This window comes from Symphalangus syndactylus, chromosome 14 (assembly GCF_028878055.3).
Source record: "Symphalangus syndactylus isolate Jambi chromosome 14, NHGRI_mSymSyn1-v2.1_pri, whole genome shotgun sequence".
In the NCBI taxonomy this organism is placed as follows: Eukaryota; Metazoa; Chordata; class Mammalia; order Primates; family Hylobatidae; genus Symphalangus; species Symphalangus syndactylus.
The window spans coordinates 55,653,941-55,681,206 of NC_072436.2; the positions used below are offsets into that span (position 1 = coordinate 55,653,941).

General features: G+C 47.0%; 1 protein-coding gene across 1 annotated transcript in view; it reads left to right on the forward strand.

The window, feature by feature from the left end:
* The first annotated feature begins 7,578 nt into the window (after positions 1 to 7,578).
* The window catches only part of SNRNP200 (small nuclear ribonucleoprotein U5 subunit 200), a 30,297-nt gene continuing 10,609 nt past the window's right edge, over positions 7,579 to 27,266 (forward strand). The window contains exons 1-29 of the mRNA XM_055241297.2: positions 7,579 to 7,760; positions 8,284 to 8,447; positions 9,834 to 10,005; positions 11,455 to 11,647; positions 12,115 to 12,170; positions 13,751 to 13,849; positions 14,211 to 14,363; positions 14,476 to 14,575; positions 14,755 to 14,891; positions 15,756 to 15,839; positions 15,940 to 16,113; positions 16,443 to 16,580; positions 17,227 to 17,382; positions 18,278 to 18,448; positions 18,585 to 18,778; positions 18,999 to 19,122; positions 20,196 to 20,345; positions 20,593 to 20,703; positions 21,294 to 21,425; positions 21,593 to 21,781; positions 22,057 to 22,254; positions 22,672 to 22,824; positions 22,934 to 23,014; positions 23,305 to 23,388; positions 24,381 to 24,487; positions 24,793 to 24,911; positions 25,189 to 25,343; positions 25,472 to 25,661; positions 25,827 to 26,000. Coding sequence (XP_055097272.1) covers positions 7,716 to 7,760; positions 8,284 to 8,447; positions 9,834 to 10,005; positions 11,455 to 11,647; positions 12,115 to 12,170; positions 13,751 to 13,849; positions 14,211 to 14,363; positions 14,476 to 14,575; positions 14,755 to 14,891; positions 15,756 to 15,839; positions 15,940 to 16,113; positions 16,443 to 16,580; positions 17,227 to 17,382; positions 18,278 to 18,448; positions 18,585 to 18,778; positions 18,999 to 19,122; positions 20,196 to 20,345; positions 20,593 to 20,703; positions 21,294 to 21,425; positions 21,593 to 21,781; positions 22,057 to 22,254; positions 22,672 to 22,824; positions 22,934 to 23,014; positions 23,305 to 23,388; positions 24,381 to 24,487; positions 24,793 to 24,911; positions 25,189 to 25,343; positions 25,472 to 25,661; positions 25,827 to 26,000 — 4,003 coding nt within the window. The 5' untranslated portion in view covers positions 7,579 to 7,715. The remainder of the gene's footprint in view (positions 7,761 to 8,283; positions 8,448 to 9,833; positions 10,006 to 11,454; positions 11,648 to 12,114; positions 12,171 to 13,750; positions 13,850 to 14,210; positions 14,364 to 14,475; positions 14,576 to 14,754; positions 14,892 to 15,755; positions 15,840 to 15,939; positions 16,114 to 16,442; positions 16,581 to 17,226; positions 17,383 to 18,277; positions 18,449 to 18,584; positions 18,779 to 18,998; positions 19,123 to 20,195; positions 20,346 to 20,592; positions 20,704 to 21,293; positions 21,426 to 21,592; positions 21,782 to 22,056; positions 22,255 to 22,671; positions 22,825 to 22,933; positions 23,015 to 23,304; positions 23,389 to 24,380; positions 24,488 to 24,792; positions 24,912 to 25,188; positions 25,344 to 25,471; positions 25,662 to 25,826; positions 26,001 to 27,266) is intronic.

Here is a 27,266-nt window from a genome sequence, read left to right on the forward strand (position 1 = left end):
TAGAAATGGTTTTAGGAAACACAGCGCTGTTGGATAAAACCTTATACTTGCTATTTCCTGGCATAGTTCTAGGTGCCAGGCAACCCTATGGCATAGGTAAAACTATCCCTGTTAGGCCCAGAGTAGCTAAAAACAGGCCTAAGATCACACAGGTAGTAAGGAGTGAAGCTGGGATTTGAACCCAGCTGGTCTCGCAGAAGAGTCTATACTTTTAACCACCTCATGAAACTGCCTGTTGCTTAAAAAAGACCATTGCCTCCTAAAGTGAAGACCTGGAAGGGAACAAGCCTGTTTAGAAACACACCAGATAGGCCGGCTGCAGTGGCAGACTCATGGCTTATCTGCTTTCTCTTTTTGCCTTCCTTTGGTCCCGCCAGCCTGAGTCCTTTTCCTTAGTTAGGACTCCACACCCAGCACTGTGAGAATCACCTTCCTGAAGCTCAGCTCTGTGAGGACGCCCCTGTGCATAGGGGGTGAAAACAGAAGGCCTGGCTTTGTGGCAGAGGAGGCCAGACAAGTCAAATACCTTCTTGGGGCCTTGATTTCTTCATTGGTGAAATGGGGGACATCAATATATTTCACAGGGCTGGATGGGGATTCAATGAGTTAATGTATGCTAAAGTGGAACTTTACAAATGCTTGTCACATATACACTAAATTTTTGCTTAATCTAAGTGTTCTTCTGTCTAATCAAATACATGCTATGAAGATGTGGAAAACAAATAAAACTCCCCAGACAAGAAACATGCTATGGCTTCCTGTTGTCTCCTAAATAAAGGAAAAACTCTTCACAATGGCATTTTTTTTTTAATGGAGAGATTACAGACTCTCACTCTCTTATCACATTGTTTCATTCTTTACATTTGCCCTGCAGTTAGCTTAATGGAGCTCTTAACAGTACCCAAGATACACCTCTGTCTTCCCGCCTTCATGCTTCTTTTTCTGTCCCTTTGAAATCCCCCACCTCCTGCCTCTACGGAAATCCTTAGCCACCCTTTGCATTACAGCTATAAAGCCTCACAGGCTCTCCTGTCAGAAGTGATTTCCCACAGTGCCCCCTTGTGGCACTGACTGCATTCTGCTTTTTCTTTTTCAGAGATGTAGTTCTTGTTACGTTGCCCAGGCTGGAGCGCAGTGGCTGCTCACAGGCATGATCATACCGCACTATAGCCTGGAACTCCTGGGCTCAAGCAATCCTCCTGCCTCTGCCTCACAGGTGTGCACCACCATATCTGTAGTTTTACTTCTCCTGTGAGACTTTAACTTCTCAAGGGTCTTATCTATGCCTTGTCTTTCTCTGAGTCCCTAAAAGTGCTCACAGAGCACATACAAATATTTGAGACGTAATTAAATGAAGTGACAGGTCTTTAGATACAGAAATGCAGGACCCAGACAGAAGTCTGGGTAACCTGTGCAGGCGTGGGGCTGGGGAGTAGTGAATTCAGAAGGTCATCTTTGGAGAGAGACAGCACATGGACTGAAACGAAGCTAAAGGCCCTTGCTCTGAGCCCATCTTGGTAACTAATGCCATCCCAGGGGTCTGTAACTGCCAGGGTGCCCCCAGTCCTTTAGCTTCCTGAGGATAATCCTCTATTAAAAATTGTCTAAAAACAGGCCGGGCGTAGTGGCTCACACCTGTAATCTAGCACTCTGAGAGGCGGAGGCGGGAAGACTGCTTGAGGCCAGGAGTTCAAGACCAGCCTGCGTAACACAGCGAAACCCCATCTCTACCAAAATACAAAAATTAGCTGGGTGTGGTGGTGCATGCCTGTAGTCTTGGCTACTCGGGAGGCTGAGGCGGGAGGATGGTTTGAGCCCAGGAGAGGTTGAGGCTACAGTGAGCTGAGACTGTGTCACTGCATTCCAGCCTGGGCAACACAGGCAGACCCTGTTTAAAAAAAAATTGTCTAAAAACAACTTTAGAGAGATAAAAGCTATCAACTATAAAATTCTTTTATTTATTTATTTATTTATTTATTTGAGATGTAATCTCACTCTGTCGCCAGGCTGGAGTGCAGTGGCACGATCTCAGCTCACTGCAACCTCTGACTCCCTGGTTCAAGTGATTCTCCTGCCTCAGCCTCCCGAGTAGCTGGGATTACAGGCACGTGCCACCACACCCAGCTAATTTTTTTGTATTTTTAGTAGAGACGGGGTTCCACCATGTTGGCCAGGATAGTCTCGATCTCCTGACCCCGTGATCCACCCGCCTTGGCCTCCCAAAGTGCTGGGATTACAGGTGTGAGCCACTGCGCCCGGCCTAAGAATTCTTTCATTTAAAATGTACTGTTTGGGCTGGGTACAGTGGCTCATGCCTATAATCCCAGCACTTTGGGAGGCCAAGGTGGGAGGATCACTTAAGGCCAGGAGTTTGAGACCAGCCAGGGCAACATAGCAATACCCTGTTTCTACCAAAAAAAAAAAAAAAATTAGCCAGGCATGGTGGTGTATGCCTGTTGTCTCAGCTACTTGGGAGGCTGAAGCAGGAGGATCACTTGAGTCTAGGAGTTTGAGGATGTAGTGAGTTGGGATTGTGCCAGTGTACTCCAGCCTGGGCAAGAGTGAGACCCTGTTTCTAAATAAATAAATAAATATGCTGTTCAGTGGTTTTTAACATATATTCAGAGTTGTCCACCAATCCCCATAGTGTAATTTTAGAACATCTTCATCACCCCAATAAGAAAACTTGTTCCCATTTGTAGTTATTCCCTCTCTCTCCTCCTCAACCTCCTACCCGAGGCAAGCACTACTTTCTGTTTCTATAGACTTGCTTACCTTGGACATTTCATATATGTGGAATCACATAATATGTGGTCTTTTGTGACTGGCTTCTTTCATTTAATATGGTTTCTAAAAACTGTTTTTGTTTTTTGAGACAGGGTCTCCCTCTTTGCCCCAGGCTGGAGTGCAGTGGCGAGATCATAGCTCACCACAGCCTCAAACTCTGGGGCTTGCAATCCTTCCACCTCAGCTTCCTGAGTAGCTGGGGCTACAGGTGTGCACCACTATGCCCAACTAATTAAATTTTTTTTTTTTGTAGAGACAGGGATCTCTCTATGTTGCCCAGGTTGGTCTCAAACTCTTGGCCTCAAGCAATCCTACTGCCTCAGCCTCCCAAAGTGCTGGGATTACAGGTGTGAGCAATTGCAGCAGGCCTTAATTTAATATATGTATATATATTTTTTGAGACAGTCTCACTCTGTCGTCCAGGCTTGAGTGCAGTGGCAGGATCCCGGCTCACTGAAACCTTCACCTCCCAGGTTCAAGTAATTCTCCTGCCTCAGCCTCCCAAGTAGTTGGGACTACAGGCGCGCACCACCACACCTGGCTAATTTTGGTATTTTAATAGAGACAGGGGGCTGGGCTTGGTGGCTCACGCCTGTGATCCCAGCACTTTGGAAGGCCGAGGCGGGTGGATCACCTGAGGTCAGGAGTTCGAGACCAGCCTGGCTAACATGGTGAAACCCTGTCTCTACTAAAAATACAAAAATTAGCTGGGTGTGGTGGCGCGCACCTATAATCCCAGCTACTGAGGAGACTGAGGCAGGAGAATCGCTTGAACCCAGGAGGTGGAGGTTGCAGTGAGCCAAGATGGTGCCACTGCACTCCAGCCTGGGCAACAGAGCAAGACTCCATCTCAAAAAATAAAAAATAGAGACAGGATTTCACCATGTTGGCCAGGCTGGTCTTGAACTCCTGACCTCAAGTGATCTGCTCATCTCAGCCTCCCAAAGTGTTGGGATTACAGGCGTGAGCCACTGTCCCTGGCCTTAATATGTTTTTGAGATTCATTCATGTTGTGGCACGCAGCAGTACTTCATTGCTTTTTGTGGTTGAATAATGTATTGTATAGAAATAGCACATTCTGCTTATCCATCATCAGCTGATGAACATTTGGGTTGTTGCAATATTTTGGCTATTGTGAGTAGTGCCGCTATGGACATTTATGTACAAATGTTTGTGTAGACATGTTTTCAGTTCTGTTGGGTAGATTCCTAGGAGTAGAATCGCTGGGTCATAGGGTAACTCTATGTTTGACTTCCTTTTTTTTTTCTTTTTTTTTGAGAAGGAGTCTCGCACTGTCACTCAGGCTGGAGTGTAATGGCATGATCTTGGCTCACCGCAACCTCTGCCTCCCAGGTTCAAGTGATTCTCCTGCTTCAGCCTCCCGAGTGGCCGGGATTACAGGCATGTGCCACCACGCCCAGCTAATTTTTATTTTTATTTATTTATTTAGTTTGAGATAGAGGTTCACTCTTTTTGCCCAGGCTGGAGTGCAATGGCATGCTCTCAGCTCACTGTAACCTCCACCTCCCGGGTTCAAGTGATTCTCCTGCCTCAGCCTCCCGAGTGGCTAGGACTACAGGCTCACGCCACCACACCCAGCTATGTTTGTATTTTTAGTAGGGACAGGGTTTCATCATGTTGGCCAGGCTGGTCTCAAACTCCTGACCTCGTGATCCACCCGCCTCTGCCTCCCAAAGTGCTAGGGTTACAGGTGTGAACCACCATGCATGGCTGTTGAGCATTTTTTCATGTGCCTATTGGCCACGTGTATATTTTCTCTGGAGAAATGTCTGTTCAAATTCTTTGCCCAGACCAGGAAAGGTGGCTCAGCCTGTAATCCCAACACTTTGGGAGGCTGAGGTGGGTGGATCGCTTGACCCCAGGAGTTCGAGAGCAGCCTGGGCAACATGCCAAAACCCCGTCTCTACTAACAATACAAAAAATTAGCTGGGTGTGGTGTGTGCCTGTAGTCCCAGCTACTTGGGAGGCTGAAGTAGAAGGATCACTTGAGCCTGAAGAGATTGAGGCTGCAGTAAGCCATGATCGTGCCACTGCACTCCAGCCTGAGCAACAGTGAGATCCCCCATCTCAAAAAGAAAAAAAAAAGTAAAATAAATTTCTCTTTGCTTGTGGCTCCTTTAGGTCCTGGCTGACTGTCATTTTCCTGGGCCTCTCTTGCTTCCTGAAGACTTTTCTCTTCCCTTTTCTACACCCCAGTCTAACCCCAGCTCCTCTTTCCTTTCTCATGTGGGGCAGTGACTCCTTTGACTTGTCTTCACTAGACCCCTTCCCCCATTTTCAACAAGTTGGCCTAGGAAGTTTCCCTGGGCCCCTTCCCCAGAGTGAGGATGCACGGCTGTCATTTTTCTTTTCTATCTTTTTAATTTAAAAATTGTTTTTATTTTTTGAGGGAAGACTCTTGCTATGTGGGTCAGGCTGGAGTGCAGTGGCACAATCCTAGCTCACTGCAGCCTTGAAGTCCTGGGCTCAAGCAATCCTCCTGCCTCAGCCTTCCAAGTTGTTGGGACTACAGGCACACACTACCAGGCCTGGCTACTTTTTTATTTTTTGTAGAAACAGGGCCTCACTATGTTACCCAAGCTGGTCTGAAACTCCTGGCCTCAAGCAATCTTCTTTCCTCAGCCTCCTAAAGTGCTGGGATTATAGGCATAAGCCACCACACCCAGCCTGTTGTTTTCTTTTCGAAATCATAATTATTTTCTTCCTTATTTACATTTTAGTGTGACGATTGTTCCAGGGCTGCAGTCTCCTCATGTGGAAAATAAGGGAACCAGATTACTCCATCTCTAAGGCTCCTTCCAGTTCTAACATACTATGGAAACTTACAAGTCCATCTGAATGACTAAATGCAAGATTTACATTTGGTAGAGCCTGATTAGAGAGGAACAGAAAAGATGGGGAAAGTTTCCTTTTTTTCTTGCTTCACAGGTTTGCCCACAGCCCAGCTGCATCTGTGAACATGAATGCTCCTTCTACAGAAACAGAGTGGAATCCCTGAAATACCTTTGAGATCCTTTCGTGTCAGGTGGGTGGGCCACAGCCTGATCATGGAATAAAAGTCAGCCTTAAGGATTCAGATTTCAATAACTTTCAGTGAACCCCACCTTGAGTCAGGCACTTTGCTAGGTGCTTTTAAACACACTATCCCATTTAATCACAATGGGAGGAAGGTTTTATTGCCTTGATTTTTTTTTTTTTGAGACAGAATCTCACTCTGCCGTCCAGGCTGGAATGCAGGGTTTGATCTCCGCTCACTGCAACCTCCACCTCCCAGGTTCAAGTGATTCTCCTGCCTCAGCCTCCTGAGTAGCTGGGATTACAGGCACCCACTACCACGCCTGGCTAATTTTTGTATTTTTAGTAGTGACAGCGTTTCACCATGTGGGCCAGGCTGGTCTCAAACTCCTGACCTCAAGTGATCCACCTGCCTTGGCCTACCAGAGTGCTGGGATTACAGGTGTGAGCCACCGTGTCCAGCCAATTGCCTCAGTTTTAAGGATGAGGAAAATGGTGCTCACCGAGAGGCCAGGTAGCTAGCTACTTCAAAGTCACACAGCCACTGAGGAGTAGAGCTACGAGGACTCGACTGTCCCTTGGGAAGACGAGTTAAGATATTAAAAAAAAAAAAAAAAACAACACCCACCAAAGCAGCAAACTCCATACCTACAGGGGCTGGGCAAGTAAAAATAAGGAGATGGGCAGGCATGAGAAAACAGGAGCAGTGCGAAGGACTTGTCTATTCTCCGACCTTGGCAGCTGCTGACCAGCAGCAGGTAATGCCATGCAGCAGTGTAGGTGTCATGTGGCTGATTTTCTAGTTTCTCAACTGATGGGGGAGAGCCAGAGTTTGCATGAATTATCCCAATTTTTAAAGAAGGAGCCAACAGTAAGCCAAACACGACACCACCACAGAACAAATCTGGTCTAGGGGACTGCTATTGAGGATGAATTCCTTTGGCTTAACACCCATCCTCCTGTTCATTCATCTTCTCAAAAGCAAACATGCTCTAAGTGAGGAGCGAGGTCACCTTCAGCCATAAGGCGCCATTCTACTGGCGAGAAGTGGTGGGGAATGTGGGACAGGGAAGACTTTGTAGCTGGGGAAAAAATTAAGTCATTGTCACCAAGGATTTGGCCCTGCCTTCACTGGTTTCCCTGGGCGGCAGAGAGGGCCCTACCATAGAATGTTACCGACAACTGGGAGCAAATGGGGGCCCCGGCCCTGTTCGTTCAGCTGGGTGAAAACGAGGGTCTTGGAGGCACAGGTTTGGGTGGGATGGGTGGGGGACAGTAGCTTTCTTTTTCAATCGTTGAACACAGAAGAGAAACCCAAAGCAAGGCTCCAATCATTAAAACACACAAACACAGACACACACGCGCAAGTCACCTTGCTCGCTGGGTACTTTAGTTACCTCAAACGGAAATGGGGTTTTCAGCCCCTCTTTTCCTGCCTACCTCATGGGACTGTTGCCAAAGAGGAAGGAACCAGAAGGAAAGGTCTTGGGACAGGACAGGGGCTAAGCAGCCGTGCATTCGTTATGATGTGAGGGGTGCCGGAGGCTGGAGACTGAGGTCGGGGAGAGCACGGGCCCTGTGTCCTTAGTGCCAGCGGGCGGACGGAACCAGAGTGCGGGGGTGTCTAGGGATTCGGGAACCCAGACGCACTAGGCCCACACATCCCGCTCAGAAGGCTGCGGGAAGCCGCGCGCACACGCCAAGGACACGCCCCGGACACGCCCCGCCCCGCACTTCTGGGGCGCGACCCGGAAGCGGAAGGGAACCCGTTTCTTTTCCTTCCCCAGTGCGTCTTTCTGCGTCGTTCCGGCGCGGCGGGAGCGGAGATTTCGGCTGTTTGCAGCTTGCGGTAGGGAGGCGTGGAGGTCTGAAGCCTCCCAGCAGCCGCGGCTATGGCGGATGTAACCGCCCGTAGTCTGCAGTACGAGTACAAGGCGGTGCGTTTGGGCTCGGGGGAGGATTCCAGGCTCTGGAGTCCGATGGGGAGGGGGAGGCTGAAAAAGGGAGTTTCAGTCTGAAGGCCTACAGGAGAGCCACGAAAACGGAGGGGAAATGGAATCGGGGTGAAGGTGGGGGTTATACGATGACGTGAATAACCTACTGGGGTCTGGGGAGTGCTAAGATCTCTCTAGGAGGAGTTTCTCGAGTCCCTTCAACGCTAAGCCTGCCCCCTTCCACACGTCACTCCCAACCCACTCACCACTTTTCACAGGTGTGGGTTATGATGGGCACTGTTAGGAACAAGAATTGTTTAGCTGATTCGACAGCCCATAAGACTTATTCAGCTGTATGCTTCTGCACAGCGTTATACCATGCAATTCTTAAGGAAAATATATTTTTATTACGATTAGTGATTATAAGCAACTAGTTACTACGATTTTTCCATCAGCTGGGGTAACTATGATAGTAGGAATTGGCCCTGCTCATGTCAAAGCTTCAATAATGTTTTGATCTTTTCAGAACTCGAATCTTGTGCTCCAAGCTGACCGTTCTCTCATTGACCGGACCCGCCGGGATGAACCCACAGGAGAGGTGCTGTCCCTTGTTGGGAAGCTGGAGGGCACCCGTATGGGAGACAAGGCTCAGCGGACCAAACCGCAGATGCAGGAGGAAAGAAGAGCCAAGTGAGTGCCGAGGGGATACTATTTTTTCCTTCAGATCCAAAGTCTCTTCCCTTTAACATTCGAGCAACATTTTTGCTGGAGTGCTTGGTGTAAGATCAGTGGCATTAAAACAATTTAGTGAAGGTAAAAACAGACCAGGAGAGTTTAAAGATTTTTTGGCCTTAACAAGTGCATCTCAAGTGGAAAATAACTTGTTGGTACCTTTTTCTTACATGTGTGTTTCTGATCCATAGACAGATCTTAATTTTCTTCAGGGTGTTTTCAAGACCCTTGCTATTCCTATGTCCCAGTAATTCTTTTTCCTTTTTTTCCATTATTAACTTCCTACCCCTGCTTTTTCCCTTTACTCTTGTCCACTTCCTACCTATTTTGTTGTTACAAACTAATTTAAGCATCCATAGTATGAAAGATAGGTTTCTTTCTTAGTTTGCATTTTTTTCCTTTCTTTTTTTTTTTTTTTTTTTAAGATTTCTTGGGGATATATTTCAAAACTTACCTTTACCTCACCATTATCTTTTGATCTTGAATATCTTGGTGTCTTGCTCCCTTTCCTATGATGAAGTTTCCAAAATTCCTAGGCTTAGTTTGATTAAAGTAGTTATGTTTGAAATGAGTTAATACATTATCTCTACTGTGTGCTATATCTTCTTTTCCAGTTTTGTTATACTTTGTTGATAGTCAACAGCAGTAGATTCTGTTAGAGCTTGTTTCTCTAGCTAGAAAAGGAAAATGCATTTGAGAGGTGAAAAACTAGTTAAAATCCTATTATATAATTGTCTCATACAACGTATGAAGGGTTGTACTTTTTTTTTTTTTTTTTTTGGGACGGAATCTCACTCTGTCACCCAGGCTGGAGTGCAGTGGCGTGATCTCTGCTCACGGCAACCTCCACCTCCTGGGTTCAAGCAATTCTCCTGCCTCAGCCTCCTGAGTAGCTGGGATTACAGGCACTCGCCACTGTGTCCGGCTAATTTTTGTATTTTTAGTAGATACAGGGCTTCTCCATGTTGGCCAGGTTGGTCTTGAACTCCTGACCTCAGGTGATCCGCCTGCCTTGGCCTCCCAAAATGTTGGGATTACAGGCGTGAACCACTGCACCTGGCCGAAGGGTTGTATTTTTTAAATGAGAAACATAATCTCATTGTAATGTTTAGTGCATCTAGTGAGAAGATGATAGGGAATTTTTCTTTCTGTCACTGTGTCCCATAAAGAAATACTCCTACAAGTGATTAAGGCCAAACAGAATCATTTACTGAGGCTCAGGTACCTGTTTTCAGGTATTAACTTCTTGCCATGAAGCTGAGGAGAAGAGGGTGGGCTTGATCCAGTCTTCCGTCAGGGACAAAAGGTTCTGCCATTCAATATCACATTGCATTCATCCATTAGGCGAAGAAAGCGTGATGAGGACCGGCATGACATCAACAAGATGAAGGGTTATACTCTGCTGTCGGAGGGCATTGATGAGATGGTGGGCATCATCTACAAGCCCAAAACTAAAGAGACCCGGGAGACCTATGAGGTGCTGCTCAGCTTCATCCAGGCTGCTCTTGGGGACCAGGTGAGTGTGATATTGTGAAATATATATTAGGTCTTTATTTCATTTTCTGGCATACAGCTTCTAAGATCCTTGGAATCTTCGAAGTGATAAGTATCTTTCTGTATGCTGATGAGTTGACTGATGGCTGGCAGCACCTAGGTAGTTCAGAATGGAGGCTGGTCATTGAATCAATCATGCCTACATAATTAAGCCGCCATAAAAACCCCAAAAGGACTAGGTTTAGAGAGTTTGCGGATAGCTGCACACATGGAGGTTTCTGGAGGGTGGTCACCTGAGAGGGCCTGGTAGCGCCACACCCCTTCCCACATGCCTTCCCTGTGTACCTCTTCCATCTGTTGTCTTTCGGTAGGCATCTTTTGTAATATGCCTTATAGTAAAAATAAGTGTTTCCCTGATCTGCTCTAGCAAATTAGTTGAACCCCAAAAGGGGATTGTGGAAACCTCGATTTATAGCTGTATAGTGAGAAGCACAGGTCAAACAACCTGTGCTTGTGACTGGCATCATGAAGTGGGAGGCAGGCTTGTGGGACTGAGTCCTCAGCCTCTGGGATCTGACCCTATCTCCAGGTAGTTAGCGTTGGAACGGAATTGAATTTGAGGACCCCCAGCTTGTGTCCACTGCACAATTTTTGGATTGGTTGCTGGTGGGGAGGAATTGTCACAGAAGCCTTCTGTGTTAATTGTTGTGAGAGTATAGAAAAAAACGAGTTTGCTTTATTTCTGTATTCTCAGCGAGGTGGCCAGATGATGAGACCATGTGTCAGAAAGGGAGAGGGTCACAGCTGGGAGACTGAACCTTTTCTCTGGATCCTCTTGTGGGCTGCACTGGTTGGCAGAAGTGGCTTATATTTACTGAGCACTCGATTTGTGTGGAACAGCACGTGTCTTCCCCCCCTCACACACATAACTCCATGAATAGGTGCTGTTAATATTCATTTTCCATTTTATAGAAGAGAGAAGTGAGGCAAGAATAGTTAAGTAATTTTCCCAAGTCACAGAAGTAGTATTTGGCAGAGCCAAGATATGATCCAGATAGTTTATCTCTAGAATCTATGTTCCTAACAATTACACATGTGTGATTAGATTGGGGACCGTTATGAGTCTGAGGAGCTCTGTTGAGGTGGGTGCTAGAGGAAGTGAGGACAAAGAATTACAAAAGTGTGGCAAGCTAGAGGAGGTCTGCCAAGTGACTACCACCTGGAGACGTGGCAAGCTGTTGTGGAAGCTGTGTCCTGCTGCTTGAGACCACCTAGCTAATCTTTTTAAAAACAGACAAGTCTTCCTTTAGTTGTGGCATTTTAAATCAGCATTAATGAGAAAGGTCAGAGCCTAGTACGCGGCAGGTTTTGAAGAGGTGTGGCTCTTTACATCCTGCCGCCACATGCACCTGGTTGGTGATGTTTTGCCTGTCATCATTCTCAATATTGGTTGGTTGTTTCTTGACACTAGCCACGTGATATCCTTTGTGGGGCCGCTGATGAAGTTCTAGCTGTTCTAAAAAATGAAAAGCTGCGGGACAAGGAAAGGCGAAAGGAGATTGACCTGCTGCTGGGTCAAACAGATGATACCAGATACCATGTGCTAGTGAACCTGGGCAAAAAGATCACAGACTATGGTGGAGACAAGGAAATCCAAAATATGGGTAAGTGAGCTCTTTATGTCCTGATCATGTTCACTGGTTGTTGACCCCTAAACATGCATCTTCTAGCATCATTCATTTAAAAACCTTAATGTCAGTGAGTTCCCATAATCTGTTCTGTGTTTTTTGAAGAGTTACAATTGATGGACACCAGAATCCCTAGATTCCAGCAGCTGTTCCTTACTCTGAGACCCTTTTATTGTGTGGAATATGAGAAAATGTGGGCAGAGCCTTGGGGGCTCAAGTGGTTGGGCAAGCAGAGCTGGGCTGACTCCAAGGCTGGCAGGTGGAGAAGGTCTTGGCAGTGGCAGCATAGGTGGCTCTCTCATGTTGATCATCTAAGTGTCTGTATGTGTCCTTAGCACTTAGATCTTTCCTGAGGAGAGGTAGTTGGGGAGGACATTGGCTCCAGAGTGCCTTGTTTTACTAGCCATTCACTGTCCTCTTTTTCTAATCCTTCATTGTTTCAGATGACAACATTGATGAGACATACGGTGTGAATGTGCAGTTTGAGTCTGATGAGGAGGTGAGTGATAAAGCAAACAGACCCAGTCCGTTCTTGTTTTTGAAGTTGATTACAGTAAAGGGACCCCTTCTAGTGTAAAGAAGCTCCCTAGTTTAAACCAGATAAATTTTATGGTGTTGTATGGGTTTCAGACTTGGGCATTATATGTTCTTTTGCTTAAAAAAAAAATGCAGTTATCTTTTAACTTTGCTATCGCAAATTTAAACTAACAAATGTAAAGCGATATAATTTTTTTTTTTTTTTGAGACGGAGTCTTCTCTGTCGCCCAGGTTGGAGTGCAGTGGCGCGATCTCGGCTCAGTGCAAGCTCTGCCTCCCAGGTTCACGCCATTCTCCTGCCTCAGCCTCCCGAGCAGCTGGGACTACAGGCACCTGCCACTACGCCCGGCTAATTTTTTATATTTTTAGTAGAGACGAGGTTTCACTGTGTTAGCCAAGATGGTCTTGATCTCCTGACCTCAGGTGATCCGCCCCTCACGGCCTCCCAAAGTGCTGGGATTACAGGTGTGAGCCACCATGCCCGGCCGTAATATAATTATTTAAAATATACCAAGTGGATCAGCAAAAAGAAAGAAAAAAAAGATAAAGTACAGTGAATACTTTCATTGAGAATGTATCTGCTATGTTTTACTGCATTTTAACCTTATTACAATATTTTCCCGTTTTTCATTACTGTGACCGACTAAAAGATTGCACATTTGCCCTAGAGCACAGACATGGTTCGTACATGGTTAAATCACTGGGGTTAATGTTTACTGTCTAATAGAATTCCTTGAATATAACTAAATAGGAATAAGTGGGGTACTTTGAAAAAATTACAGAGTGCCTTAGAGTTCTCAGTGAGTAGATGTGGCTCCTGAAAGGGAAAATGGAGCCCCAGTATATATACCAGGGCTGGAAGAAGGGGTCGCACGGGGAGAGTCAGAGGACTAGGAGCCAAGAGTTCTGAATTTGAGTCCTGTGTCTTGGCAGGTCATCTTGCCTCAGTTTCTCCTTCTATAAAATGAGGCCACTTCAATAGGTGATTGCTAAGCCTCTTCCTACAGTATAGTTAATAGGATTTGATGATTTTAAGTAGCAACAAACTGCTTTGCTTTTAGCAGTTCATTCATTTAACAGTGCTCATTATTGAAGTACCTGCTTTGACTGTGACACTATGCCAAGTATGCCGAATGTGCAGTGTATGAGTAAACAGAGTGGTGAGCAGGCTAAGTGTGATCTCTTCATTCCTGAGTCACCACCTGCTTTCCCAGGCATGCCTCTGTATAGCTCTTCTCTCCTTAGCTGATCACTGTTTTTGAGTGTTGATTGTGTGTGTATTAGAGAGAGGCTATGATCCAGTTGATTGCCATTGTAGCAGCCTAAGGTGAGAAATAGAAAGTAGATGCATCTAATAAGTCGTGCTAAGCAGTCATTCTATGTCCACTGGAATAAGGCTGACCTTGGTTCCAATAGGCTCTCGATTTCACCCCAAAGCCATTTCTCTACCCATTGAGCTAATTTAGGGTGTCTTGAGGGAGAGGTTCTGTGGTGATGCAGGATCAGCTCCAGATCATGGTTGAGTTGGGGCCATTTCCACAGGAAGGTGATGAAGATGTGTACGGGGAGGTTCGAGAAGAGGCATCTGATGATGACATGGAAGGGGATGAGGCTGTCGTGCGCTGCACCCTCTCGGCTAATGTAAGTTCAGTTTGCTCTTTCTCATTGCTACAAGGTTACTTCTGGGTGTTAGTGCTTCTTCCCCGTGCCCAGGTCCTGTTACATTTATTGAGCCACCTTTTGCTGGAGTGAACTATAATAAACACTTAGTGTCTAGAGTTTCTTAAGATTTCAGTTGGTTTTCTTCCTTCCCAAAGATGTATGTTGATGGAATCTTAGTCTGGTGTGCTTCTGAACTCAATATTCCAGAGTTTTTCCCTCTGGAAAGTCCTCATAAGAAGGTGGGCTGTGGGGTGGCAAGTAGAACTTGGTTGCAGGGTAGTGGCAAAGTGATCGAGGCTGGCAGAGACCTGGTGAGCTAAATGCCTGGTTACTTTTATAGCTCGTAGCCTCAGGTGAACTGATGAGTTCCAAGAAGAAGGATTTGCACCCTCGGGATATTGATGCATTTTGGCTACAGCGGCAGCTCAGTCGTTTCTATGATGATGCCATCGTGTCGCAGAAGAAGGCAGATGAAGTATTGGAGATTTTGAAGGTATGACCAAGATGACAATAGTTGTATATTTAGTGTATCTGAGCACGTGGGGACAGCATATGAAGTGGCAGATGGCTTTGTCTTTATTGGTGGTGTTACCTTCTCTCTGCAGACGGCCAGTGATGATCGGGAATGTGAGAATCAGCTGGTTCTGCTGCTTGGTTTCAACACCTTTGATTTCATTAAAGTGTTGCGGCAGCACAGGATGATGAGTGAGTATATGCTGGGGTCTTCCTGCAGAGTGAGTACATATGTGTGCATGTGTGACATAGAGATTCTGTTGTTTTCACAGCCTAAGTGCTTCTTTTATTTTTCTTCTTTCTACCCTAAGGATGGTTTTTTGCCTTATTTCCTCCTCCTCACTTTTCCTTTGTTTCTTTTGTTGTGATAGTTTTATACTGTACCTTGCTGGCCAGTGCACAAAGTGAAGCTGAAAAGGAAAGGATTATGGGAAAGATGGAAGCTGACCCAGAGCTATCCAAGTTCCTCTACCAGCTTCATGAAACCGAGAAGGAGGATCTGATCCGAGTAAGGACTGGGTTGGTTTATCTGTCTGATTTCTGAGCTAACGGTGGCTAGAAGATTGCAGCATGAAGCTAAATTCATGTTAAAAGTGGAAGTTGAAAAAGTAATTTCTCTAAATTCTTTGGGGTTTATCAGTGCATACAGGTTAGAATCAACACATCCACATTGGTTTGGTCATGAGACAAGTGACCTGCTGCTATCTTTCACCAGCACTGTGGGGACCTTTATTGTTTATTTACACAGTAAATACATGGTGTTTACTAAAATAGAGTAACAGAACACATATGCTTGCTTAATGGAACCCACACTTCTACCCCTCAGGGGTAGCCCTTTGTACTTTTTTTTTTTTTTTTTTTTGAGGCGGAGTCTCGCTCTGTCTCCCAGGCTGGAGTGCAGTGGCGCAATCTCGGCTCACTGCAAGCTCCGCTTCCCGGGTTCACGCCATTCTCTTGCCTCAGCCTCCGGAGTAGCTGGGACTACAGGCGCCCGCCACCATGCCCGGCTAGTTTTTTTGTAGTTTTAGTAGAGACGGGGTTTCACCGTGGTCTCGATCTCCTGACCTGGTGATCCACCCGCCTCGGCCTCCCAAAGTGCTGGGATTACAGGCGTGAGCCACCGCGCCCGGCTACTTTTGTACTTAATTATAGAATGTCTATTTGTGGCATCCCTGTACTGCGCATTGCCCCTTTGAAAGTGTTTGTTTGCTTTGATCATTCTGGTGGTCCCCATGTAAAGCATTGTCTTTCTGTTTGACGACTTACTAGTCAGCACCTGTGACTCAAGTATTAGCTAAGCAGGGACAGAAAAGGACAAGAACCTATGATACTGATGAATTGTTTTTGTGATTTTTATCTTTGTCCACTACAGGAGGAAAGGTCCCGGAGAGAGCGAGTGCGTCAGTCTCGAATGGACACAGATCTGGAAACCATGGATCTCGACCAGGGTGGAGAGGTAGGATCCAGGGTAATTTATTTCCCAGGCCTTGATGGATGGAAAACTCGCTTGCTTGGCTTGCTTACTTCCTTTGCGTTTTTGTCTTTCACATTCCCAGGCACTGGCTCCACGGCAGGTTCTGGACTTGGAGGACCTGGTTTTTACCCAAGGGAGCCACTTTATGGCCAATAAACGTTGTCAGCTTCCTGATGGATCCTTCCGTCGCCAGCGTAAGGGCTATGAAGAGGTGCATGTGCCTGCTCTGAAGCCCAAGCCCTTTGGCTCAGAAGAAGTAAGTGAATTGCTTTCCTCAGTTCTCTGCTCAGTTCACCTCCTGGTTTGGGTTTCAACCGTTGACCAGAATGTAGCCTAGTTTCATATATAGTTTATTTCAGGGGTGAAAGCTGCAACAGAATTTTCCCATTCTGATTTTGAGCCCAGGGGACAATATTGATCTCTGGACTGACCTTTAATGGAGAGTTATGCAAAGAGATTGCCAGGGAATCTTTAATGGAGAGTTATGCAAAGAGATTGCCAGGGAACAAAATCCTGGCAATCCCACAATAACAGTCTGCTCAAGGATGCTGCCAACATGATATGATGGCACCTCTTTTCTTCTAGCAACTGCTTCCAGTGGAAAAGCTGCCAAAGTATGCCCAGGCTGGGTTTGAGGGCTTCAAAACACTGAATCGGATCCAGAGTAAGCTCTACCGTGCTGCCCTTGAGACGGATGAGAATCTGCTGCTGTGTGCTCCTACTGTAAGCGCCACCCTGCCTGCTTTTTTCTTGTAGAATGTGGTGTGGAGCATATACACCATGGAATACTATGCAGCCATAAAAAATGATGAGTTCATGTCCTTTGTAGGGACATGGATGAAATTGGAAAACATCATTCTCAGTAAACTATCGCAAGGACATAAAACCAAACACCGCATGTTCTCACTCATAGGTGGGAATTGAACAATGAGAACTCGTGGACACAGGAAGGGGAACATCACACTCCGGGGACTGTTGTGGGGTTGGGGGAGGGGGGAGGGATAGCATTAGGAGATACACCTGATGCTAAATGACGAGTTAATGGGTGCAGGAAATCAACATGGCACATGGATACATATGTAACAAACCTGCACATTGTGCACATGTACCCTAAAACCTAAAGTATAATAATAAAAACAAACAAAAAAAACAAAAAAAAAGAATGTGGTGTGGAGTTTCCGTTGCAAGATTGTTTTTTGTCTCCACCCCCACCCCCTAATTCTTTGTCCTTTGATGGAAGAGAGGTTAAATAGTAGGATAAAGTGCCCAGGACAAGCTCTAGTCTCTATTTGGGAAATAAGCACATGGAAGTTAGGACAGTGAGAATAACCAGGTGAATAGGTGTTCTCATCCCTGACCTCTCCCGTAGGGTGCCGGGAAGACCAACGTGGCCCTGATGTGCATGCTCCGAGAGATCGGGAAACACATAAACATGGACGGCACCATCAATGTGGATGACTTCAAGATTATCTACATTGCCCCCATGCGCTCCTTGGTGCAGGAGATGGTGGGCAGCTTTGGAAAGGTGAGGGAGTAGAACTTTCCTCCAGAGGATACTGGGCACAGCTATCAAAGTGTTGTGGACAGGCCTGGACCTCACCGCTTCTTGTATTAGGGCATCTCTGGAATGCCTCCTGGGATTGTTTTTATTTTTTATTTTTCTCTCCCCATTTCCAAGATGGAACGTAACCCAGGTACAGAGTTTCTGAAGTAAGAATGTCCTGAGCCATCTTTTGCAAGGGTTAGCATCTTTCTTTCATCCTCTCCGTGGCAATTTTCTGCAGTTGGTATCATTTGTGTTATTGAAGTATTTATGAAACATCAAATGGATGTGGATGATAATAGACCTAGTGGTGTTATTGTAGGTCTTGTTATCTACAAGTTGCCATTTCTTCCTCTTGTGTACAGAGTTCCCAGAGATCTTTTTTTTTTTTTTTTTTTTTTTTTTGAGACAGGGTCTCGCTGTCGCCCAAGCTGCAGTGCAATGGCACAATCATGGCTCACTGCAGCCTTAACTTCCCAGGCTCAAGTGCTCCTCCCACTTCAGCCTCCCTGGTAGCTGTGATTATAGACAAGTACAACTAGATTAGCTAATTTTTATATTTTTTGTAGAGACAGGGTTTCACCATGGTCTAGAACTCCTGGGCTCAAGCATTCTGCCTGCGTTGGCCACTGAAAGTGCTAGGGTTACAGGCATGAGCCACCGTGCCTGGCCCCCAGAGATCTTTTGTCTGCTTTATTTGCCTGAGTTAAATTTGGATTTGTTTGAGGAAGATATGTTCATAAGATCTGATTCGCCTTGTATTCACCTGATGGGTTGATGCCTGCTCCCAATGCCCTACACTCCAGTTGCCCAAACAGAGAGCACGGTGTCCTGGCCCCTTCAAGCATTCCTGCCTAATGTAGTTTTCCTCTCACAGCGCCTGGCCACTTATGGCATCACTGTTGCTGAACTGACTGGGGACCACCAGCTGTGCAAAGAAGAGATCAGTGCCACTCAGATCATCGTCTGCACCCCCGAGAAGTGGGACATCATCACCCGCAAGGGTGGCGAGCGCACCTACACCCAGCTGGTGCGGCTCATCATTCTGGTGAGTTGGGAGCACTCGTAGAATATAGAGGCCAGTTGCGTCAAGGCGGGTTTGCTGGGTTTTCATGCGAAATGTTTCTTTGCTGCCTTTTCTGTAGGCACTAGCCTTTGTAATGACTAGTCCTCCAATTCCGTAGGATGAGATCCATCTTCTCCACGATGACAGAGGTCCTGTCTTAGAAGCTTTGGTGGCCAGGGCCATCCGAAACATTGAGATGACCCAAGAGGATGTCCGACTCATTGGTCTCAGTGCCACCCTACCTAACTACGAAGATGTAGCCACCTTTCTACGTGTTGACCCTGCCAAGGGTCTCTTTTACTTTGACAACAGGTATCAGAAAAGACTGGGCAAAGTTCTGCCAAGGTGACCATCCTGCTCTCCTTCCCCTTTTCCAAGAAGTGCTACTGGGTTGGGTTTTAGAAGGGCCTTTGGGTTTTGATGTGGTGTGAATCATAAAGGAGGAATATTGCTCTTGGGGCAATGAAAAAGACTGTTTATTCCCGCAGTATTTTCTGCCAAAGCCTCATTTGTCTAACATTTGAACTTCTAGCTTCCGTCCAGTGCCTCTGGAACAGACATATGTGGGTATCACAGAGAAAAAAGCTATCAAGCGTTTCCAGATCATGAATGAAATCGTCTATGAAAAAATCATGGAACATGCTGGAAAAAATCAGGTTTGCCTATAGTTTATGGTTACTCTTGAACCCCATTCTTTCGAATGTTTGATTCACCAATAATTGGGGAAGATTGACAGAAATTAAAAGAGAGAAGACACAACATAAATCACCAATATCAGCTATGAAATGGAATATTACTACAGAACCTATAGCCACTGGAAGGATAATAAGGGAATACTATGAGTAATTTTATGCTCATAACTTTAAAAATTCAGAAGAAATGGACCAGTTCTCCAACAACTACCAGTTAACTAGCAAAACTCAGCCCAGATGAAATAGATAGCATGAAGAGCCCTACAACTATTAGAGAGTTTGGAGAATTAAAAATTCCCCCAGCAAGCAATCCCCAGTCCCAGATAATCATTTTGTGCATTCACGTTATCCAGGGTCCCTCCATAGAAGATTTGGGGTCGCTTACACCAAAAATGCAAGACAATAAAAAGAGGAAAATGAAAAACTAGTGAAGAGGGCTTTTTACTAGACAGTGTGATAGAATTTTTAAATCGAAAGTCGAGTTGAGCAATGTTAACTAAGACAAAAAATAAGGAAAAGTGACTGGTTTTGTATTTCTTTTTGTCTGATGAAGCATATGAATTTATATGAAGAGACAGATCTTTTCTTGGCACTAAATACTAGGAAGACTTCATTTCCTACAACACTGTACTAGTCTCAGACTTATTTCCTAAATCCTTTTGTAAGTAGTGTAATGTTTTTGCTATTATTTTGCAGACACATTTTCATGCAGCTTTGACTCTTGTTGGGTGCTTGAACATAAATTCTGAGTTGAGAGGCCTGAATTTGTAGTCGTAGTCTATTTAAAGTTGCTGTTCAAGATAGGATGTTGAAGTTGGTTTAATTTCTCAGCTCCAGGACTGTGAACTTGGTGGATGCATTCCCTTAAAGTCTTTCCAGCCATGTTTAGGCTTCCTCTGAGCCTGCACACATTCCTGCCCTTGCTTCTCTCCAGGACCTTGGCTTCTGATGGTGATGGTGCAACTTCTGCTTCCTGCTGCAGGTGCCCTGGGGCTGTGAGTGTCTCGTGACTGTGGCAAACTGTGGCTTCTCCTTAGGTGCTGGTGTTTGTCCACTCCCGGAAGGAGACTGGAAAGACAGCCAGGGCCATCCGGGACATGTGCCTAGAAAAGGACACTCTGGGTCTGTTTCTGAGGGAGGGCTCAGCCTCCACGGAAGTCCTGCGAACAGAAGCTGAGCAGTGCAAGGTGAGGAGGGGCCGGCTGGGTTCTCTCATTCCTACCTGGCAGCTGTGTCCATCTGAGGCCCCAGACAGCTCCTCCAGGACTTACTGTGGTATTATTGTTTCCCATGGGTTAAGGTTGATTGTCTGGATGTGATTATTACTATTCCACATAATAGTTAAGGGGCAGGGTCTCATGGGAAGAGATTTCCTTAGTCCTTGGATGAGTCCTACAGGAAGGCTCGCCTCATCCCTGGTTCTTTGTTCCACAGAACCTAGAGCTGAAGGATCTTCTGCCTTATGGCTTTGCTATTCATCATGCAGGCATGACCAGGGTTGACCGAACACTCGTGGAGGATCTTTTTGCTGATAAACATATTCAGGTGAGGGGGTGCAAAGTGTTTGGAGGAGCAGGTGGGACATACTTCAGAAGACAGGCAATGTCAAGGTTGTGCCATGTTTGCTTGTGGTACTTTATTGCTTCTGGCCCAGCTAGCCCAGGTCAGAGGGTTGTGGTGGATACAATAAATAGAACCTTATGCTACTCTCCCAACTCTTCACACCTTGCATGAGGGAAGATGAGTGAGTTTAGGACAGTCTGAGAAGCATAGTGAAGCAAGCACTTTGGAGACTTCAGATAGCTCCAAACAGTGTCTCATGGGGGCATGCGTGCCCCTGTCGTTCCCTCTTTCCGGATAGCCTCTGTTTTACCTTTTCTAGTAACTTTAAGGTTGTTTAATACAAGTCTGCACTTGTGCCTCTGGAACTTTGAAATGTTCATTCCTGAATAGATGAGGAACCCAAGGAAACCTTTCCTCTTTATTCTGGTGTCACATTGACAAGTAGTGGGACCCCACGCGCCCTACCAGCTAGTCCTGATAGAAGCTCTGAGGCCAACTGCCTAGAGAAGCCAGGGATATTAACCCCTGGTGGTGGTATCTGTTCTCCTCATTACCTTGTTTTGCCTCTGTAGGTTTTAGTTTCCACAGCAACTCTAGCTTGGGGTGTGAATCTCCCTGCACATACAGTCATCATCAAAGGCACCCAGGTGTACAGTCCAGAGAAGGGGCGTTGGACAGAACTGGGAGCACTGGACATTCTGCAGGTACAGAACCTTTGAGTTTATTCTCAGTGGGGATCAGTGTCCTTGCCTGAAATGCAGGGATGCTGGAAAGCTAGCAGATCAGAGGCCTGGTTCTGTAATGTAGATCCCTGCATCAAAATCAGACATTCTCTTGCCATAGCATTCCTGGTTTGCTGTCTCTCATCTAGATGCTGGGACGTGCCGGAAGACCCCAGTATGACACCAAGGGCGAAGGCATACTCATCACATCTCATGGGGAGCTACAGTACTACCTGTCCCTCCTCAATCAACAACTTCCTATTGAAAGCCAGATGGTTTCGAAGCTTCCTGACATGCTCAACGCAGAAATCGTGCTAGGAAATGTCCAGAATGCCAAGGTAGGGGAGGACTCTGCCTGTTGTGCTGCGGGCCAGCAGCGTCCGAGGCCCTCCATCCCTGCACCCACATCTTGGGTATGGCAGATAGTTCCCCTTGTTACCAAGATCTTAGAAGATGTTTAGATCTTTTTAATAATGAAAAGCTAAAAACATTAAGAATATGATGTAATATGCATCCTGGTAGTTGGGAATTAATTTCTAAGCAATTCATGGGAGCCTTTCATTTGGACATCAAGAGTTTCTCCATGCTAAGAACCATGAGCTGTGTCTTGTAGGATGCGGTGAACTGGCTGGGCTATGCCTACCTGTATATCCGAATGCTGCGATCCCCAACCCTCTATGGCATCTCTCATGATGACCTCAAGGGAGATCCCCTGCTGGATCAGCGCCGACTAGATCTGGTTCACACAGCTGCCCTGATGCTGGACAAGAACAATCTGGTCAAGTATGACAAGAAGACGGGCAACTTCCAGGTGCGTGGGGTGAGGGTTTTGAGGCAAAGGTCTCAGTAGAAGTTGTTGCCCAGGAGAAAATTTTTCAGATTGCTCTCTTGATGTGAGTACTGCCTATCTAATCACCTGTTGCTTAGAACAGCAGAAAAATGGGTAGCTTTTCCCATAACTTGAGGTGGATAATTCAGCTGTCTTGTCTGTGCAGACATCATTTCACTGTGGGTCAGCTTATTGTGCTGTTTTTCTTCATGTGCCTGGGCCTGGCAGTTGTACTGCTGTGACTTCATCCAGTTGTCCTATTAGGACAATAATGACATTGGGTCATACACTTTACCAAAAAAAAGTACAAAAAACCTGTAGGACAGTAACTTATGGTCTACAGTTAGAGGTTGGAGCTCATTAATAGTCAGCACTGGATTGAGTCTACCTTCTCTCCAGGTGACAGAACTGGGCCGTATAGCCAGCCACTACTACATCACCAATGATACAGTGCAGACTTACAACCAGCTGCTGAAGCCCACCCTGAGTGAGATTGAGCTTTTCAGGGTCTTCTCGTTGTCCTCTGAGTTCAAGAACATCACAGTGAGAGAGGTGAGCCTATGCAGCATGATGGGGTGGGGAGTTGGTGCTCACCAAGTCACTGAATGGTGTCCCTCCTCGGCCACAAGGCTTTCCCTTGACCTTTTCCTCCTTGTGGCAGGAGGAGAAGCTGGAGCTGCAGAAGTTGCTGGAGAGGGTGCCCATCCCTGTAAAGGAGAGCATTGAGGAACCCAGTGCCAAGGTGAGCTCCTCTCCTCTTTGCTTTGATCAGGATGAGGATTAAGTGGTTTTCATAATCTTCTAAAAGATAAACCTTGAATTTGGGTTCATTTGTAGTTTCCTGCTCAGTTCTCCTAGTTTTTGCAGCCTTCTCGCATGTTCTTTTTATATGAAATAACAATTATTTAGTATTTGTAAATCAAGACCTGTAGAAAATCTCACCTGACCTGGATGCTCAGAGCAGAAATGTAATTCCCTTTCTTGGACTGTTCAGTGATTGGTCTCCTGCTGGCTGATTTTGCTTCTTTACAGATCAACGTTCTTCTGCAAGCCTTCATCTCACAGCTGAAATTGGAGGGCTTTGCACTGATGGCTGACATGGTGTATGTCACACAGGTGAGGGCGGAGTTGTATGGCAGCTGTGAGAAGGGGCCTGAACAGTTCAATCCCTGTGTGCTGTGTGCATCCTGGGAAAAGGAGGCCTGACCCTAGTGAGATGGGAGGAGTGCTTAGTTCTGCTCTTGCCGGGTAGTTGGTTGGTGCATGTGTGGTGCAGCCACTCTGTAGTACACATCTTGAGCACGTGGGAAAGGTAAGACCTTAAGAGGGAATGCTTCGAGGCTCCACAGGCCCTCAGAGAGACAGGAAGGGCCACAGCACACAGTGTCTGCTTCCCAGCAGCGTAGTGATTTCCCACTGTTGCTGCACAGCTCGTAAATAAATCCAAAAATGGCACAGGGTTTTATTAGCTGCTCTTCATCTTTACCTCTAAGAACAGGTCACTGGTACCCTCAACTCTTTCTAGAACTCTAAATGCTAAATGAGTCAAAAGCTTTAAAATCATGCAGTGAGGCCGGGCGCGTGGCTCACGCTTGTAATCCCAGCACTTTGGGAGGCCGAGGCGGTTGGATCACGAGGTCAGGAGATCGAGACCACGGTGAAACCCTGTCTCTACTAAAAATACAAAAAATTAGCCGGGTGTGGTGGCGGGCGCCTGTAGTCCCAGCTACTCGGAGAGGCTGAGGCAGGAGAATGGTGTGAACCCGGGAGGCGGAGCTTACAGTGAGCCGAGATTGTGCCACTGCACTCCAGCCTGGGCGACAGAGCGAGACTCCATCTCAAAAAAAAAAAAAAAAAAAAAATCATGCAGTGAACGTTAAGTTAAAATGTTGTGCAGTGACCTTGAGCCGCACTCTTCTAATTGTTCCCCATTCGGCAAGCATCTACTATATGGAACGGAGAAAGGCGTAAAGACAGAGGGGACTTTGCCTTTGAGTTGGGGTGGGTGGTTGTGTCAGAGCTGGAGGTAATGAAACCACGTGTAGAGTGGCTCACTAGGCCTGGGGATAGTCGAGACTTAACAGTGGGAATGCTGCTTCTTTGCCTAGTCTGCTGGCCGGTTGATGCGAGCGATATTTGAAATTGTCCTGAACCGAGGTTGGGCACAGCTTACAGACAAGACCCTGAACCTCTGCAAGATGATCGACAAACGCATGTAAGGACCCAGTGAGCTGGATGCTGGTCATCATGAGTGGGGGTCCCCAACCCAAGGGTCTGATGGGAAAGCCTCAGGGTGCATCTGATCTCCAGACCTGACATCGGAAGTATGACCTGAACCTTGGTGCACATTGAGAAGAGGGAAGGCCCTCTGTGGTGGAGGCCAGGGCTGGCACAGTGTCAGTGTCTGCCTTTAATGACTATGTTTTGTGTAGTCACTGCTAAACTATTGGAAGCCATGAAGTGGGTGGTTTGTCACATCCCTGCAGAAGGGACCAACAGCTTTGCCTCCTTCCTGGATAGGTGGCAGTCCATGTGTCCTCTGCGCCAGTTCCGGAAACTCCCTGAGGAAGTAGTGAAGAAGATTGAGAAGAAGAATTTCCCCTTTGAGCGTCTGTATGACCTGAATCATAATGAGATCGGTGTGTGGGACGCTCTTGCCCTTGTCCTCACTGCTTGGGTGTCTCTCCCAGTTTGCCTATGCAGTCTTCCTGTTCCTAGGCCTGTGCATTAGTATCCTGTGTTCACTCCCCAAGTCCCACTGAAGTACAGGCTGGCCCTTGGTCTAGGGACTTGGAATCCTGGGCTCCACTGACCATAAAGGGAGACCCTACCCCTTTCCCACAGTGGCCCTCAGGCCCAGTTTGCAGTATAGTAGGCAGGCTGGGCTGCAGCCTCAGTACTCTCATTTCCTCGTAGGGGAGCTTATCCGCATGCCAAAGATGGGGAAGACCATCCACAAATATGTCCATCTGTTTCCCAAGTTGGAGTTGTCAGTGCACCTGCAGCCTATCACACGCTCCACCCTGAAGGTGGAGCTGACCATCACGCCAGACTTCCAGTGGGATGAAAAGGTGAGGCTTTGCTGGGCAGAGGTGCTGGATTGGAGGTGCTCAGTCTATGTTGCCAGGCAGAGGAGCTGGATTGGAGGCGCTCAGTCTACGTTGACTCACATTCCTTTTACCCTTGCTCCTGTTGGCAGGTGCATGGTTCATCCGAGGCTTTCTGGATTCTGGTGGAGGACGTGGACAGCGAGGTGATTCTGCACCATGAGTATTTTCTCCTCAAGGCCAAGTACGCCCAGGACGAGCACCTCATTACATTCTTCGTGCCTGTCTTTGAACCGCTGCCCCCTCAGTACTTCATCCGAGTGGTGTCTGACCGCTGGCTCTGTGAGTGACAGTAGAAGAATGTCTTGCACTTTGTCCTGGGCTTGCCTTTGCTGGGGACAGAGTGATACATATGCTGCCTAGGTTTCCAGTGTTCATGGAGGGGATCTAGAGGCCAGTGAGGTAAAGAGAGCACTGCTTATATCCTTCCTGTTTCTTTTCTGGCAGCTTGTGAGACCCAGCTGCCTGTCTCCTTCCGGCACCTGATCCTGCCGGAGAAGTACCCACCTCCAACTGAACTTTTGGACCTGCAGCCCTTGCCCGTGTCTGCTCTGAGAAACAGTGCCTTTGAGAGTCTTTACCAAGATAAATTTCCTTTCTTCAATCCCATCCAGACCCAGGGTAAGTGTTTCCATCCCTCCTCTGGAGGCTTTTGAAGTCACCAGGAGACAGATGTGTTCTGTGGCAGGCAGGGGAGTGGGGGTGCTCAGGCACTTGGTAGGCCTGGGAGCTCCTCAGTGTGACCCCTGGGACCCACCAGGACTTTTTCCTTTGTCAGAAGCCTTTGGTTGCTTTGCTGCTCTGCATGTGTCACTGTGGAGGGGCAGTAGAGCAAGGCCTTTTTTTTTTTTTTTTTTTTTTTTTTTTTTTTTGAGACGGAGTCTTGCTCTGTCACCCAGGCTGGAGTGCAGTGGCGCAATCTCGGCTCACTGCAAACTCCGCCTCCCGGGTTCACGCCATTCTCCTGCCTCAGCCTCTCCGAGTAGCTGGGACTACAGGCGCCCGCCACCACGCCCGGCTAATTTTTTGTATTTTTTAGTAGAGACGGGGTTTCACCGTGGTCTCGATCTCCTGACCTCGTGATCCAACCGCCTCGGCCTCCCAAAGTGCTGGGATTACAAGCGTGAGCCACCGCGCCCGGCCGAGCAAGGCCTTACATGGCATGGTCATTTCTTGGGCCCAGGAGGCTTAGAGGCCTGCCCCTGGCGCTCAAGTATTGAACCAGAACCACGGGGTGGCACTGAGGCCTCCTCCCCCACATCATGATAAATAACGGGGACATTCACAGTGCAGGCACTGTTTCCTCAGTCCTTGGCTGAGTACGTCACTGGTGTTTTCTCTCTTATTCCTCCCACCAAGCCTAAAAGGAATCTCTATTGGAGATACTGCCATTAGTGTTCCATTTTATAGGCGAGGAACTGAGGCATAGAGGGTGCCCCAGTTGAACCAACTGATAAATAGTAGAACTTGGATTTTAATTCAGTCTTTTTTTTTGAGACGGAGTCTTGCTCTGCCCCCCAGGCTGGAGTGCAGTGGTGCGATCTCGGCTCACTGCAAGCTCCGCGTCCCGGGTTCACGCCATTCTCCTGCCTCAGCCTCCCGAGTAGCTGGGACTACAGGCGCCCGCCAACACGTCCGGCTAATTTTTTGTATTTTTAGTAGCGACGGGGTTTCACCGTGTTAGCCAGGATGGTCTCGATCTCCTGACCTCGTGATCTGCCCGCCTCGGCCTCCCAAAGTGCTGGGATTACAGGCTTGAGCCACCGCGCCCGGCTTAATTCAGTCTTGATGCCAGGGCTAAGGCTCTTACTTTCTACCTTAGGCTATTTCTAGGAAATGCAGGAGAGTGTTGAAGGGGCAGAGAAAGGGATCCAGTTCCTTTCTGTC